The following is a 15860-nucleotide window of genomic DNA, read 5'->3' as shown; positions in this document are numbered from 1 at the left end:
AAGATCGACGGAAAACAAACCATAGGAAAAAAAAAGAGCAAACAAAATTGTTTTGTTTAAGTCACCACCAATCATGGGGAAATTGGAGTAAAACGGGCATTTCCCGTGATTTGCCGTCAGTTTTACCTAATGTTATCGATTCTGTGGACATTTTTGTTTACAAAAAGTGCTACTTTATCGTTTGTTGTCCTTTGCGTTTTGAGCAAATGTTGAAATTCTCAGCTAATCTTAAATGTTATAGGAAAATTTAGGTACGACGGGCATTTACCGTGCTCGGTTGTGATTAATACCTACTGCAATCGATTCCTTGAACATTTTATGATATATTGAGCTGAAGTTCATCAAGCATATCCTTTCAAAGTCATGAAATGGATAAAATTAACAGTGTGTAGTACTGAATATACGGAAATTTTGGCAATGCGGGATTAAACAGCGCCATATTTGAACATTTTTGACGGAAATCGATTCCTTGGCCGTTTTTACATAAGATTAGCGAAGATTTGATGAGTGTGTCGGGTTAAGTTCCGAAAAATAATAGAAACTGTCTGACTATACTCACAGATCATAGGGAAATCGTGGTAAAATGGGATTGTCCGTGTTCTGTCGTCTACGAGACCTAGCGCATTTACACTGTGGGATCCCGGGGAACATCAAAGCGGACACGCTAGCTGGGTCAGGCTCATCCGGTCCTCGGTACTCGCACAAGGTGCCGTTGCAGGACGTGAAGAGATGGATCACTTGCACAGTGCGGACAGCGTGGGCAACGGAATGGTCCAGTGCCAGACTTCCTTTCATTAGGAAAATCATAGGCGACTGCGTTTTTTGAAGGCGGCGAAGCTATATTACAGGATTTAGAACCATCTGGCGCTGTACGGGGGCTCCCACGGATCTCTTACAGAGAATCTTTGTTTTTGTCATTTATTTTTAGTTTATTTACCTATTCATTTTTTTCTTAATTTGTACCTTTTTAGTTTATCTCTTTAGTATGCTGTGAACGGTGTAATTGTACTTACTGTGTATACCCTTAGCTAAGTAGATTATAGAATGTTTAAGTAGTTTGGCATTCTAGCAATATGGCTGGGGACCTCTTTCTAAGGCTTCGCACCTTTTACGGAACAAACGGTTAATACAATTTAATTCGAATCAAAGATCAGGCATAATTTCGGAAGCGTTTGGTTAAATGATACACACAAAACTAGTTTTTATTATTTTTTATAGTAAATAAATCTATTAAGACTTTGCTACTAAAGCACAATTCTTCAGCAACAACTGTCGTTTAACATAATGTACGTAAACTTTTAAGTAATCATTGGTCAACAATTACGTGCTATTCACAAAGTATATTGCATATCGCTTCTCAACTGGGTGGTGCTAACGTAATGATAAGTTTAGATAGCAATCCTAAACAGAATATTTTGAGTACTTCTTGTCTAAAAGGAAGACTGTTTGCTTGTTACTATTGCGGTTCGTTAAGTCACGCAGGTCATAAAGTTAAGGCGTAGAAAAAATATTGAAAATTTAATCACAAAATACAAATTCACTCCTACTTGTATCCTATCAGCAAGAGTTTATTCTGTGTAAGGCCACTTTTATATGAATTAAGTATTTAAAATGCTTTCAGATGCCTATGTTTCTTAGACCGTGTATAATTTTTGTGGTTTAAATTTGAATATAATTTGAAACATTATTTTTTCGAGAATCTAGCGGTGTCTTTCTATTTTGATCATCCAGTTTGGTATACTACACTAGGTATAGCTACCAATGTCACAGCTATCCATTTTGCCATTCTTTGCGAAATGTTAACTTTGCTTAGTCTATGATGCGACAGTTCAGTATCGTCGTCTTTGTTCGAAACCTTTCCCTAAATAACTCCGAATTACCACGTACGATCCCTAAAGTACGTGCCTACAATTGACTTTTTGGCACAAAATTTGGTTCCTACTCAGCTTGAATGCATTGCACTGCAACATTTTCATTATTTTAATTTTGATCTCTAACATGATACACTAATTTATGCAGGCGATTTTCCCATCCATTCTTCAATGCACTGTGACATTCGATGGTCGAGCCCAATCGGGGAAAGTAGCCAGTTCTGGGTACACGACGGCTCCCCACGTTGGGAAGGTGGCCCACACCACCAACAGGGTGAATATCGAAGGACCGATTCCGGCCACCGCCATATCCTTGATCGCAATGTTTCCTATACCGGCTACGATGGCATTGGGTGGCGTTCCTACGGGCATGTGGAAGGCGAAGCTACACGACAACGCTGCCGGTAGCATGAGATACAGGGGGTGCATTTCGATGGCGATCGCCTGTGGGTAAAAAATGGGAAATTATTCTACGTTTCGCGGAATGCTTTAAGTTTGATTCGGCAGCCTACCATTTCGGCCAGTACGGGTAACATGATGTTGCAGATGGCCACGTTGGACGTGAATTCAGTCAGTATTTGAGCGGTAAGGCACACTACAAACAGCAACAATAGCGGGGGTAGGGTTTTCAGCCCAGACAGAGACTGCCCCAGCAGGGCTGACATTCCAGAAACTTTGCCACCTTCGGCCAGGGCGAAGCCACCGCCTAGCAGGAAAATAAGACTCCATGGTACCTTCTGGTTGATGTACTTCCAGGTGATTAGACCGGGGGTGGCTTCGTTCGGTAGGCGACCTGGAAGAAGAAGACGTAGTATGGGTTTTTATTTATCTGGGTTAAGAAGTTCTGGTATCATTTCAGGGAAAAATAATGCTCATAATACATTGGAATTTGAGTGAAGCAAAAATATGTATGAAATTTCTAAGGAGATGATCAGTTATTAATTAGCAAAAAAAAACTAAGTTCTGTAGACTGGTCAACATTTAGTTGATTTTGGCGTTCAGTAATATTTTTACAGGAAAATTAAAACTACAATGAAATATAATATTAATTATTATTTTCACATGATATGTTTTGCCTGTGGTGTAACTATTTTAATGGAACATAATTTATTTTTAATAATTAAAAGCTAATTAAATCTTTGGTATTAAGAAATCCTTGACCAAGCCCTTATGCAATCAATTTCTCAATAAAATATGCACTTTCGGCTTGTTTTCTATTAGTAATTTAATGACATCAAGTGTAAATTGTTGAACATTTTCGTTCACTCAGATTTGCAAGAACGTTAGTTACTCAAAGACTGAGTAAAATTGTCCTTGATTTTCCAGGAAAAACTTTTCTAATATGATGAAAATCGTGAAAGTTTTCACTCAGTTCATTTGTATACCCCTAGATTGAGTAGAACCCAACAAATATTTTCAGCTATGTAAGAATACTTTTTGTAGATATGTTATAAAGCAGCTGCATAAAAGTTGTGCATTAAGCTACAGGCAAAAGCAGTCAAAATAGTATGAGTAGCGCCTATTCAGCATGCATACAACTATTATTCAGCTTGTCAGTCAAATTGAATAACAACAGCTAATAAACGTTTCTGTAGTGTAAACGCATGTTTCTCAATAAACAACTTATAGCTGTAATTCAAAGGTTATAAACAGTGTATATTACTAATATCATAGCATTTACACAACCAATAACTCATACTTAGTGATATAAACAACGAAAGCGCATTTCCAACAATTAAATAGCTTGTACTGAGCTAATAAGCTTTTCAATAGATTTTTGGATGCATTTATTCAACCAAAAATATTTGGATTTTGGTTTGGTTATATAACTTTTACACTGTGTCTTCCATAAATCTATAAATAAAATGGTCGAGAAAGTGTTGTACCTGTACCATTATAAAGCCTCTTCTTAGCGATCTCGATGTAGAACAACACATAGATAGTTCTAGATCAATTTTAAGTGTTGGTGTAGCAAAGTTGATAGCATCGACGTTTTTTTTCCATGTGGTAGTCACAAGTTCGAGCCTAGCTCCCGGTGCAAGCAAACCTTTATAGTGGTAAGCTCCAACTGGTATTATTCTCGGATTAAATCCCGATCAAGATGTCAACATCAGAGTTAATAAACACGATTCTAAGCAATTACTTTGCAAACAAGGGCGGGATTAAAAGTTAAACCGAGTGGAGGCTTACCGCCATTAATGCTGTGTTTAATTAAACCCGGCAATGGCAAACGTTCAGAATAATATATAAATACAGACACACACAATATTTTACTCTACTTTGTGACAAAGCTGTATAGTAATTAATTTAGTAGGTGGGAAAAAGTTGAATATGCGCCTTTCAACTGCATACTCAGCTGAATATCGGCTGAGTAGAAGCGTTAACGAATATAGTATGAATAACTGTCTAATGTGACCCAAACTAGCTACCTAAGTTCCCCAGATTTGCTTGTTAAAAGGTTGTGTGAAAGTTGCTGCATATCGTATAATGTTTCAATACAGCTTGAGACTGTAGAAACGAGATTGATAAAGCGTTTACATATGGGTCATTCCATCTCAAGTGACCGAGTAATTTTTTAAAATTGCATCGACCCTCTCCGATTTGAACCAAACTTGATTCAATAGCTTATTATGCACCAATATGAAAAAAAAATCTTAAGCCAATTGGCCTAATTTTCAATGTTATATATCTCTGCAACCATTAATGATACAGCATTGGGTACCGTTTAAGTCAAGGTTGCAAAGACTCATGTCAGCTAAAACAATGTTTTTCTAAATTATGAAATAATTAGATGCCATGATCAAATTTTGAATTGGTAGGATACAAGAAGAGGTTGCAAAGAATGTGTTTGACATATTAAAACTGTTTATTTCACTTCATGAGAGTCACAATCAGCGATTTTTCACAAACCCACTCACTCACTCACTCACTCACTCAGCGATCAGCAAATCGCTGATTGTGACTCATAGAAAGCAAAATTCACAGGTTTTATGGTTCCAACGCATACTTTGTAACCTCTTCTTGTAAGTTACAAGTAAAACATGCCATCATACCATCTTTTGGTTTTATTACTCCGAAAAACATTATTTTAGCTGAAATGAGTCTTTGTAACCTTGGTTTAAGTAGGGATTTTAGACGTACAATCGAATTGTTTGATCCGACTTTTTCTCCACGGTTTCCTAATTGGCGGCTTTTGCATTTGAAAACATAAAATGCAAATATCTCAACACCTGACAACGCTAAAATGTTCAGCGGAGTTTTTACATAAGAATCGCCTATCGATACAAAAAAACTTTTTCCATTTAGGAGATATTAAATTTTAAAGATAACAGGTTTTAATTTAATTTTTATTTTTCGTTAACTCCAAAGTGGTTTTATATAGAAAGTTGGTCTCTTCATGAAATTAACGACGAAATCTGTAGCTTTACTAAAAATCAGAAACTTTCAACTTTCGATCAAACCGAATGCAAAAATGTAGTTTGTTCTCCAGGCTTGCCAACTATATGTGTTTAGCAGTTGAAAACATTAAATGAAAGTTTCTTAAAGTCTTCCAATAGAGCTATTGATTGTATCTAAATAACTGATAACATCTAGAGATGTATTCGACAAATCGAAACAAAAGTTGTACAATGCTCTTTTTGACATATCATGACAGAGTCACTTCATACCGCCGATGATAGACTGTATTGAAATGTTCATTATTTTTTTCTAAAATTAATAGTAGTCAAATGGAATACATCAGTCTTAATTTTTGTACCCATGTCTTTTTTTCACAGCTTGAAACGAAAAATCTCAATTTTTATAATGAGAGAGAGAGAAGGATTAGTATTTTCCATTTAATTCCACTACTTTATTTGCTTATCCTTGACAGATACGCGTATTTCGTCTACAATGTGCAGACTGCTTCAGTGTCTTGTACTAATACTCGACTATTATACAAGTATTAGTACAAGACACTGAAGAAGTCTGCACATTGTAGACGAAATACGCGTATCTGTCAAGGATAAGCAAATAAAGTAGTGGAATTAAATGGAAAATACTAATCCTTCTCTCTCTCATTATACAGGTATTCCACTAAGACGCCCACATTCATCAGGACTCAATTTTTAGTTATCACCCGTTAGTTTGTCACGGTCAACTTGATAATAAAAGCTTTGTTTACGAAAATAACCAGAGTTACGTCAGAATAAATCCAGCTTAGGTTTGCAGTCGTTAAAATCGAGTAGAAAATGGTGTGTTCAATTGGATTGTGTTTGAAAAGAAAATGCACCGTCGGAAAAAAAAATTCATTGGTCCTTGTGGCAGTTTACATCTCGGGAATGGAACCTGTCAAATTTCGGTCCGGTGTTTTCTGTTTCAAAACTGTGTGTGAAAGCCATGCAAATCAGTTTGGTCAATTTCATGCAGTCAACCAAAAACAGTGCTGCAATCCTTTAAATGTGCATGCCAATATTCTACGGAAAAAATTGGTGACTATCTCGACAAAATACACAAGGATTTTCATCATTACATACAGGATGTGATTGAACGTCGCAAAATCTGCGTTCAGTGTGATGGAGCAGCTAGAGATGGAGGTGCGTAGTACAGTAAGATAATATTTTAAAAGAAGATCAATATCAAGGCTGACTAAAAGTAAATTGGTACGTCCTTCGCGCGACGCTAGCACCTCTCTAGTGTTGAGAATCTAAAATATTTGACAGTGGTTTGTTTACACTTCTATAGAGAACAACTGGTGAGTGTGAAAAGAAATCAGCGGACCTACGAAAAAGAACTGAAACCAGGCATCGTCAGCTGCACCGCAAGGTAATGAGGTGCGTTAAAGCCAACCCCGGTCTTTCGATCCAAGATGTGGCCAGAAGGTACAACGCCTACTTTTAAACGGGGCGGAACATCCTTTCCAGGGAAGGATACAAGTCGTACAAAGCCAGTAAACATCCGAACCGACACATGAAGCAGAATTCCGTGGCCAAAAAGCGTGCAAGGCTCTTGCACGACCGTGTTTTGACGAAATACAAGGGCTGCACTTTGATCGATGACAAAACATACGCCAAACTAGATTTTGGGATATAATGCTTACTATAACGGTACCCAATGCTGTCTGTATCTTGCAGAGATATATAACATTGAACACTGGTGTTTATAAGAAATCGGCAAAAAAGGGGGTGGTCTTCAGCAGCGGAGGATAGGCCGATTGACTTAAGATATTGGATTTTTTTTTAAATATTGGCCGATAATAAGTTATTCCACCAATTTTGGTTTAAATCGATACAACTGGTTCGGTCACTTGAGATGGAATGACCCATACCGTATGCCGTATGCGTGATAATGTTTGCACCATCGTACAAATAAGGTTCCCGTTTCACCTGTGCATACAATGCCTTGGTTTTTTTTTGCATGCACGTACATAACCTATTGGCGTCTTGCAGGGAAACTTTTCCAAGCTTTCGCCTCCTACATTTCGAAGTGAGAACTACTAGAAGGAGGATAGTTTCCAAATTTTCCAAGTAAAACAGACGATTTTTGGGGCAAATCGGTCCATAAAAAAAAAACTAATAATTTCTCGTGGAAACTTTTGTTTGAATCGCGTAAGAAAACGTGTTTGAAAACTAATTGTTTTTATTTCGGTATGGATCGGAGAGGTTTTCATGGAAAATAATGCATAACTAGTTTGCACCCACAGCGAGAGGTTACCTCCTGCGCAGCTGCATTTTTCGGAAAATGGTGAATATGTGCGATTTCCACTAAGATGAAAGTGGAAATTAAGTTTATTTCCTTATGAAAGGTTGTATCATGCTGGTGGTAATAGAGAATTTGTTGTATAGGACACAAATATTCAATAAATATTCATTTTGGCCTTTTGTTAGCAAACATATTGATGCTCACAATTTTCGACGGAAAACGCAACGGAACTTGCTTCACTCAACACGCACCATACTATAAAATGGTGCTAGATGGTCTTCAAAGTGATAGCAAGATGACAAATCATCTTTATTTTGAGTAATTGAGCAATTTACTTCTGTTTACATCATATTTACAATGCAGCATTGATGGAGCCGCGAAATGAAATGAATATAGGGGAAATGACGGCTTCGGCATGACAGACTATTTTCGGCAACCCAAATTGAAACACTATTTTCACTGGATTTTCTTACGAAAACACTTCGCTGAATGCATGCAAACGATTCTTTATGCTTTCAGCTTCAATTTGACTATATTTTTACCACTGAGAAAAAGCAATCTAGCAAGGTTTTCTTGAAATGCAACACACGAACTACAAATTGTAGCAGATTTCGAGTTGCCGATAATAGAACAGTAGATTTACATGCAGTTCAAATGGAACGGTTGCCGAAGAAAAACTGGTTGCCGACAATACTCGCTCTCACTAGAGAAGATTGGAGCTTTGTAAAAGCGTTTCAAAACAGTTTTTGACCATTCTTTCGACTGAAATTGTTAGAGCAGCTGGCAGCACAAGATTGTAAACAAACCAATACTGCATATGTGTGCGTTCCTTAGAGAAAAAGGCTATAGAAAGAACGTCACTGCTTAGGTTGCCGAGAATACGTAAATTCCCCTATCTAATTAAAGTTCAACTGGAAAAGTCAAAGATGCATATCAGTCTGATCGTAAAAACGTTTTCCCAACGGCGCCGGTGGTGTAGTGGTAAGCGTGATTACCTCTCACCCCAGCTGGCCTGGGTTCAATCCCAGTCGGCGCCGCCGGGATGTTCTGAGGCATAACATCTCTGATCACGCCTTCCTTCGGATGGGAAGTAAAGCCGTTGGTCCCCGGTTCATGAGTTGATGGGTCGATAGGTAGGGTCCAGGTGTGGGAGCTGCCTTCCTGGCACGTCGGTAGCATTGGTGCTCAGCACGGAAAACAAGATCGACGGAAAAAACAAATCAAAGGAAAAAAAAAAAAAAAAAAACGTTTTCTTCTTCAATTCGAATGTTATATTGGAAGGATTTTACACAGGCTTGATGAAAATTATGATTTAACGCTAATTTTCACGAATTTTATATGCAGTTTGTCAACATTATCATCATCATGCAGTGGCGACATCTGCGTTGAGCTTTTACGGCAATCTTCCAATAGCTCATACCGTAGTAGGCTGTGTATAAAAGAAAATGATTAACTTAGTTTGACATTTGCACCATGACGAAGTGACAGCGTATTCGTGATTTTTCCCACGCGAAAATGTCGCAAAAAGACATTCCAATCGCCGTGGGAGTGTCCCGGGTTTTAGACCGAGAAAAGAAAGGACAACTATCCGCGAAGGTGGCCACAGGTCGTCCGAGGTCAGCTCGGGTTCCGAGGGTTATCGCTGCTATCAAAAAGAAGATTCGGGTGAATCCAGTGCGTTCAATAAGGAAAATGGCAAAGGAACACGGGATCAGTGACTTTACGGCACGGAAGATCGTAAAGGAAGATTGCGGGGCGAAGTCGAGGGCACGGATAAAAAAAACTCACATGTTCTCCGACGATCGCATGTTTACCATCGATCCCGTATCAAATTCCAGAACCGACCGGTATATTAGTTCTCTTCCAGTAAAAGAAATGGCCGACGAGTACAAGAACGTGTATCTGACCCCTGCTAGCGTTATGCTGTTTGGATTGGTGGCTTCCGATGGCATAAAAATGGACCCGGTGCTCATTTCAGAAGGCGACAAGGTCAACACGGAGGTCTACATCGGGATTTTAAGTACGTATGTTCTTCCGTGGATTAAAGAACAGTACGGTACGAAGCCAAATGTAGTATTTCAACAAGATGGGGCTCCGTGCCACACCTTGAACCGCACTCAGAAGTGGTTGCAGAAAAATCTTCCGTTCTGGGCGAAGGATATGTGGCCACCATCCAGAACCGATCTGAATCCGCTGAATTGCTCAAAATGGTGTGTCATGAAGGCCAAGGCCTGTTCTAAACTCCAGCCGAGTACAGCAAGCCTCAGACAAACATTGGCCCGTACCTGGACAGAAATGGATCCAGACTACATTATTAGAACCTGCCGTGTATTCCGGAAGCGTGTGGAGGCCGTAATTGCAGCAAGTGGAAACTCGATCGATGATTAACATAGTTTAAGCACCGACAAACCGACATGAATGACCATAGCAAAAACAATTAAATTTCTGACCGAAGCACACTACTGACATCTGGCTCCGTGTTCGCGGGAAATATTTAGCTAAGCCATCTCGTAAGCCATGAACCCGCACGCAAAAGTTATAAATTGGTTCGTGTCTGATCTATTCTGGACAATTTATTATTATCTAGATAAAAAATCCTATAGTTTTGACAGTTCGGAGCACTGCACATTTAAATCGGCTGCTTACGATTTTCGGGCATAAGTCAGAATTAAGTGTCATGTCGGTTTGTCGGTGGTTTAAGGCTCTGAGAAACATTCCCCCTCTGAATAAATAAAAAAAACTCGAAAACGAAATTGTTGAGAATTTTTTTAATTTTGACTTTGCTCAATGGTGCAAACATTATCACGCATACGGTAAACTGAAAATGTTAGTTGGGAATTTTCATCGATTTTCTTCATGTTTGGGTAGATTTTTGAGAAAAGACTAGGGAAATTTTACTCAGTCTATGAGTAACCAACTTTTTTTTCGATTTCGAATGAAAAAGCGCTCAATTTCGAGTTGATCTCATCGGTCGTGAATAAGTAAACTTGCATACAAGCAAGTAGCCTTTCTTTTGAAAAGCTCGAGTGAACTTCAACGATTTTCTCGATAAACGATATCGACAAAAGCTTTCAATTCGAGCTATAAAGCACGGCTTGATGATTCGTTTGAAGCTTGTACCACAAGAGTGCTGCTTTCATCATTTCAGTAATCCCATGTTGGATTTACAACCGCAAATTTAAGGCTGAGTTTAATATGGTGGCGACGATGTTTTTTTTTTATTTCGGGTCATAATCGCTACTAGATGCTTACGTTAGATGACGACTTGAGTGTGAAACAATTGATAGAATTGTTGCCGCACATCGAAGGTACGTGAACAAATCGGCGATCATGTTTTGTTTGCCAGTGGTGGTGGGGGGAGATACCACTCACTATCCCACGTTTTACACGGACAGAAAATTGTTTGCATTGAACCAAACAAAACTTTAGTTGTATTTAAACAAACAATTCCGGTTGAAATTATATTGCATTTTGTTGTTTCAATAATACTTATTCATATAAATTCAAAGTAGGATTCTTTTTGTTTTAATAAGCCACTTTTCAACTGCAACTATTGTAAAAATAACTATATTCTATTATTAATCCAACAATAGTTCATTTTAATTTAGCATTTATTTGCTGTGTCCATTCCCCGGGCCATGAATGCAAAAGTAACTACCAACCATTCCCTCGTTTTCACCCGGACAAAAGTGTAAACAATAACAAAACTTGTGAATTTCGGGAAATAAGTGCAAAATTTCCGAAAATCTTGAGACTTGAGGTAAGTAAGTATGCTGCAGTTCAAGCTGCAGTTGCTAAATATAATCAATTTTCTGTTTTTTTCCTTGATTTTTTTTTTCGTCGATCTTGTTTTCCGTACTGAGTACCAATGCTCCTGACGCCAGGAAGGCAGCTCCCACACCTGGACCCTACATATCGACCCATCAACTAATTAACCGGGGACCAACGGCTTTACTTCCCTTCCGAAGGATGATCAGTGAAAAAGATAACAAAACATAAAAAAATGCCATATTATTTCCGGAGTGATTTGAGATTTGGGCGTAATTGCATTTGTAAACAATTACGTCAATCACCGATTTCTCGCGAATAAAAGCTCAATCTCGAAAAGTATTAACACTATGCGGTAGAGGAATGATTCCTCTATCATTTGGTATAGTTTGTTTGTGAGATTGAGCTTTTATTCAAAAGAAATCAGTGATTGACGTGTTTGTTTTCAAAAGCAATTACACCCAAATCTCAAATTACCCCGGATTTTTGAATCAATAAACATATTTTTATTTCTACTGCGTGAATTTTCAGACTTCATAAAATAAATATGATTGAATCAACAAGAAATCTCTTTTAAAAACAAACATATTTTTATTGTTGACCCAGCTGCCAAATTTGACAGCTTACGTCAAAACCATGAAAGCTCTTGTAAATTCGAAAAGATTTTCTTTTTGATTTAACAATCCATGGGTTTTGAGGAACAAAAATACTGGATTGTTGAAACAATAATGATTTCTTTTTGCAGCCAAAACAAAATGAAATTCTTATTGATTTTACGTCAAATATTATTGCGTTTAAAATATTTTTTTCTGCGTGTATTTTCTGGGCTAAAAGAAATTATACTTCAATAAATTGTCCTGAACCTGGAATGTGCAATGTCTCTCCAAAAATTAGCCTGGCAAAACGAAGTGAACCTATTTTGGGATCCTGGTCACTGCGGAATTCAAGGAAATGAGAAAGCCGACACATTTGCTAGGCTTGGATCATCTCAACATTTTATAGGACCAGAACCATTCTGTGGAGTTTCTGCTTGCCCTCTTAGAATTGAGTTCAAGAAATGAAAAAAAAAAGTAGAAGGGTCTGTGCCTAGGGGCACGAACGGAAGCTTGACGTAGGACCGCTAGTGGACGGAATAAATGTTTCTTTTAATTGATCAATTATCTATTATCTCAACTCTTTCCGTTTTTGAATTGTAGGCGTACCAAATTTGTAGTAATCTTTTTCAAAGAGATTGTTGATTACGGGAATCAATCAAAATCACTTGCACCCCTGCTTCCAAGTTTGTGTGGTCGTTGGGGGCTTGTGGTTTTGAATATGGACAAACAAGCACAGATAAATTCGACAGTGAGCATGCATAAGGGCGTAAACGCGATGATCGATTCTCTTCGTCGATTTTCTCTTTTTTTAATAACTCGATAGATTTAACGTTTCTCGGTGCGTTTGCTGTTATTTTTGATAGCCAATACAACCTGTTACAACTCTGAATTGAAGAAATTCTAGAAAATTGTTTCACTTAGCTGTAGCAATGCTAAGAGAAAATCGATGAAGAGAATCGATCATCATGTATACGCCCTTATGCATGCTCACTGCCGAATTCTATTCCAACTCTTTACTGATGTAAGCTTGATGGCCCTGAAAATGGCCGTTTAATTGAAGAGGACATCCATGGCCACTTACGCTTGGCGTGTTTAGTGTAGGTGACAGCATCACGGACCTCATTTTCCAGGAACACCTTCAGCACACCTCGTAGATCAGACCGGAGATACGTCAGACACCGCCACGGTGAACCAGACGACGGATGGTGGTCAGTCTCGGAGTAGTTAGTACCAATAGACTGAGTGAATCTAATCTTTACTTTTCTCAAATTTGGGAATTTTTCCTTGGAAAATGCTGGGAAAACATGAGGCAAATTTACTCATCGCTGAGTTCCTGTACCTTATTTATTATTTCTGAGATAACTTGGGTCGTTTTCATTCGCCGTGATAGATATCGGCGCCGGTTGTTAGCGTGATTATCTCTCACCCCAGCAGGCCTGGGTCCAATCTCAGTCGGCGCCACCGGCATGTTTTAAGGCATAACATCTCTGGGAGCTGCCTCCCTGGCGTCGGTAGCATTGGAGCTCAGTACGGAAAACAAATCTCGCGTCACTTTTCAATAGGTCCTATCTACATTGATCGATTCTCTTCATCGACACTCTCTTTCGTAAATAACTCGGCTTCACAAATGTTTCCTGCCGTCTTCGTCGAATTAGATGCTAGATTGTTGCTTCTTCCATCGAAAATATCCGGCCGTGGCGATTCAAAGTTGATCAAGGTTGATCAAAATAATTTGTACCCCTGCTTCCAGTTTGTTTAAATGAGCATTTTGTGTGATCGTTGGTTCTGAATATGGACAAACAGGCAGATGAATTCTATTCCTAATCTTTTCTGTAATAAGCTTGGTAGCCCTGAAAAGAGCCGTTTTGTTGCCAAAGTTGGTGATGATTTAACCTCCGAAACCAAACAGAGTGCGTCTCTGTCACTACACAACGTAGATGACATCCATGGCCGCTTCCGCTTGGCGTGTTTAGTGTAGGTGACAGCATCACGGATCCCATTTTTCAGGAACACCTTCAGCACACCTCGTAAATCAGACCGGAGATACGTCAGACACCGCCACGGCGAGTCAGACGACGGATGGTGGTTATCTCGAAGAATTTGCGTTTGGTTCTGAATATGGCGATGAGTGTGCAAAATATTACGCAATTCCATCCTCCCTATTCCGAAGATCGGAGGCGAATGCCAATTCGGCTTGTTTCGTCTACTTACTACTCTCTGACGACTGTGCTGGGGAAGCAGCATATGCATGTAGGTAATTGGTGGATTTATTAGTTAATTCGACGCTTTTGGACAATGCTGGACATTTACCAGTTTTTTCAATAGTTTCTTGTTGAAAATTAACATTCGGAAACATTGTATAGCGTAGCCATATTTCTGATCGATTGGTGATAAAATTATTGCAATTGATATTTTGAATTCAGTTCCCAGCCAAGTAGTGCAATTCATTCGAAATGTAATACCTGACTGGGAAAGTGCTATCGGCGCAAATGCTTTGCGAAAAAGGAACTGTTTGCAGCATAGTTGGTTGCATGTACTACTTCATGTAGGAAGGCTCTCGGACGGAGTGTTCGGGCAGCATACAGATTAATTTTGGTCAGTAACTCAATAACATCATACTCTACGAGCAAGACTTTAGCAACGAAGACGGCCTTCGATACGTTTTGTCGCTCGGTAAGAGTATACAAACCCAGCAAACGACAGCGGTCAGTATACGGTGGTAAATTCAGCGGGTCACTCCAAGGAAGATAGCGCAGTGCGTATCTGACGAATTTGCGAAGAACAGCTTCGAATCGTGCACTTCATACTGCTTGGTAGGGATTCCAGACAACTCACACGAATTGTAGTAGTGAGCGTACCAATGAACAGTAAAGACATACAGGTAACTCTAAGACTACAAGGTCCCGAAATAACGTGCTCAACTTTTTGGCTCAGCTCTGGTACTCTCTTCGGTCCCAAGCTAATCGATTCACCCCTCGAAACATAGGAGAACCAATAACCCCTCATTTTATCTGTCAAACTTTCATAGCGAATCAAAACAAACATTGCGTAGTACTAGAATTTCGACTAGAATGGGGTACGTTAATCGTTTGCTTGGGACCAATAGGCTAGTCAAGTAGTGAGCCAATTTAAAATCGTTAGTTTCGTAATGATTGTTGGTAAAGGTCTGTAAAACACCGAGGATCACGGGATTCCTTAGAGATCTTGAACCTGAATCTAAGCTTACTATTTGCTTCGTCGATCGTGATTGAGAAGTGGCGAGTGTACGTGAGCTTTTCATCCAACATGACACCAAGGTCTTTAACGTGATCGACACGTTGAAGTGCAGTCCCAGCAACGTTATGATCAAACAAAACGGCAGTCCTTGTTTGACGGAAACTAATCACCCACCACTTTAAGATCCACAGGACCATAAAATTACGTTCACACCAATTATTAAAGATTTCCAGAACGTTTTGTAGTTCTAAACAGTCAGCATAGCCTCAAACGACTAGGTAAATCTTCAAGTCATCAGCGAAAAACAATTTACCTCCACGTAGTAGAATGAAGATTACATCGTTCACAAATAAAGAGAAGAGCAGTGGTCTCAAAGTGGGCTACCCTGTGGAACTCCTGCTCTGTTCGATAAACAGTACGATGAGAAGTTTCCAATGCATAGACGAGTGCACGGATGGATTTGAGTTCACTCACTCGACTGGGCCCTGTTTACTAAACATGAACTCATGAATAATACTCGCCTATCATTTGAAACGGGCCTATTAACTTTTGTACACAAAACTTGTTAAGCCCTTTTCGTGCGAACTTAATACGCCCACGCAAACTAACAACACCATCGGGTAGGGGAAATTCTCCCTTTCCCAATAGTCTTGGTTTGCGTGGGCGTACTTCGGTTCTCGTGAAAAAGACCTAGGAAGTTGTTTACAAAAGGTGATAGGCCCTTTTCAAA

At 39.1% G+C, this 15860-nt stretch overlaps 1 protein-coding gene across 2 annotated transcripts in view; it reads right to left on the bottom strand.

Annotated features, from left to right (window-relative positions):
- Positions 1-1199: 1199 nt before the first annotated feature.
- Positions 1200-15860, bottom strand: part of LOC135707278 (protein I'm not dead yet-like) — a 56337-nt gene continuing 41676 nt past the window's right edge. For both annotated transcript variants that reach the window (XM_065229073.1, XM_065229074.1), the window contains exons 8-9: positions 2384-2664; positions 1200-2315 (exon numbers count right to left, since the gene is read on the bottom strand). In XM_065229073.1, coding sequence (XP_065085145.1) covers positions 2040-2315; positions 2384-2664 — 557 coding nt within the window. In that variant the 3' untranslated portion in view covers positions 1200-2039. The remainder of the gene's footprint in view (positions 2316-2383; positions 2665-15860) is intronic.

The sequence above is a fragment of the Ochlerotatus camptorhynchus genome, unplaced genomic scaffold (genome assembly GCF_037179485.1).
Source record: "Ochlerotatus camptorhynchus isolate MF236.1 unplaced genomic scaffold, CSIRO-AGI_Acam_v1.1 ptg000307l, whole genome shotgun sequence".
NCBI lineage: Eukaryota > Metazoa > Arthropoda > Insecta > Diptera > Culicidae > Ochlerotatus > Ochlerotatus camptorhynchus.
The sequence above is the reverse complement of the archived record's forward strand: the minus strand, read 5'-3'. Positions and strand labels throughout refer to the sequence as shown.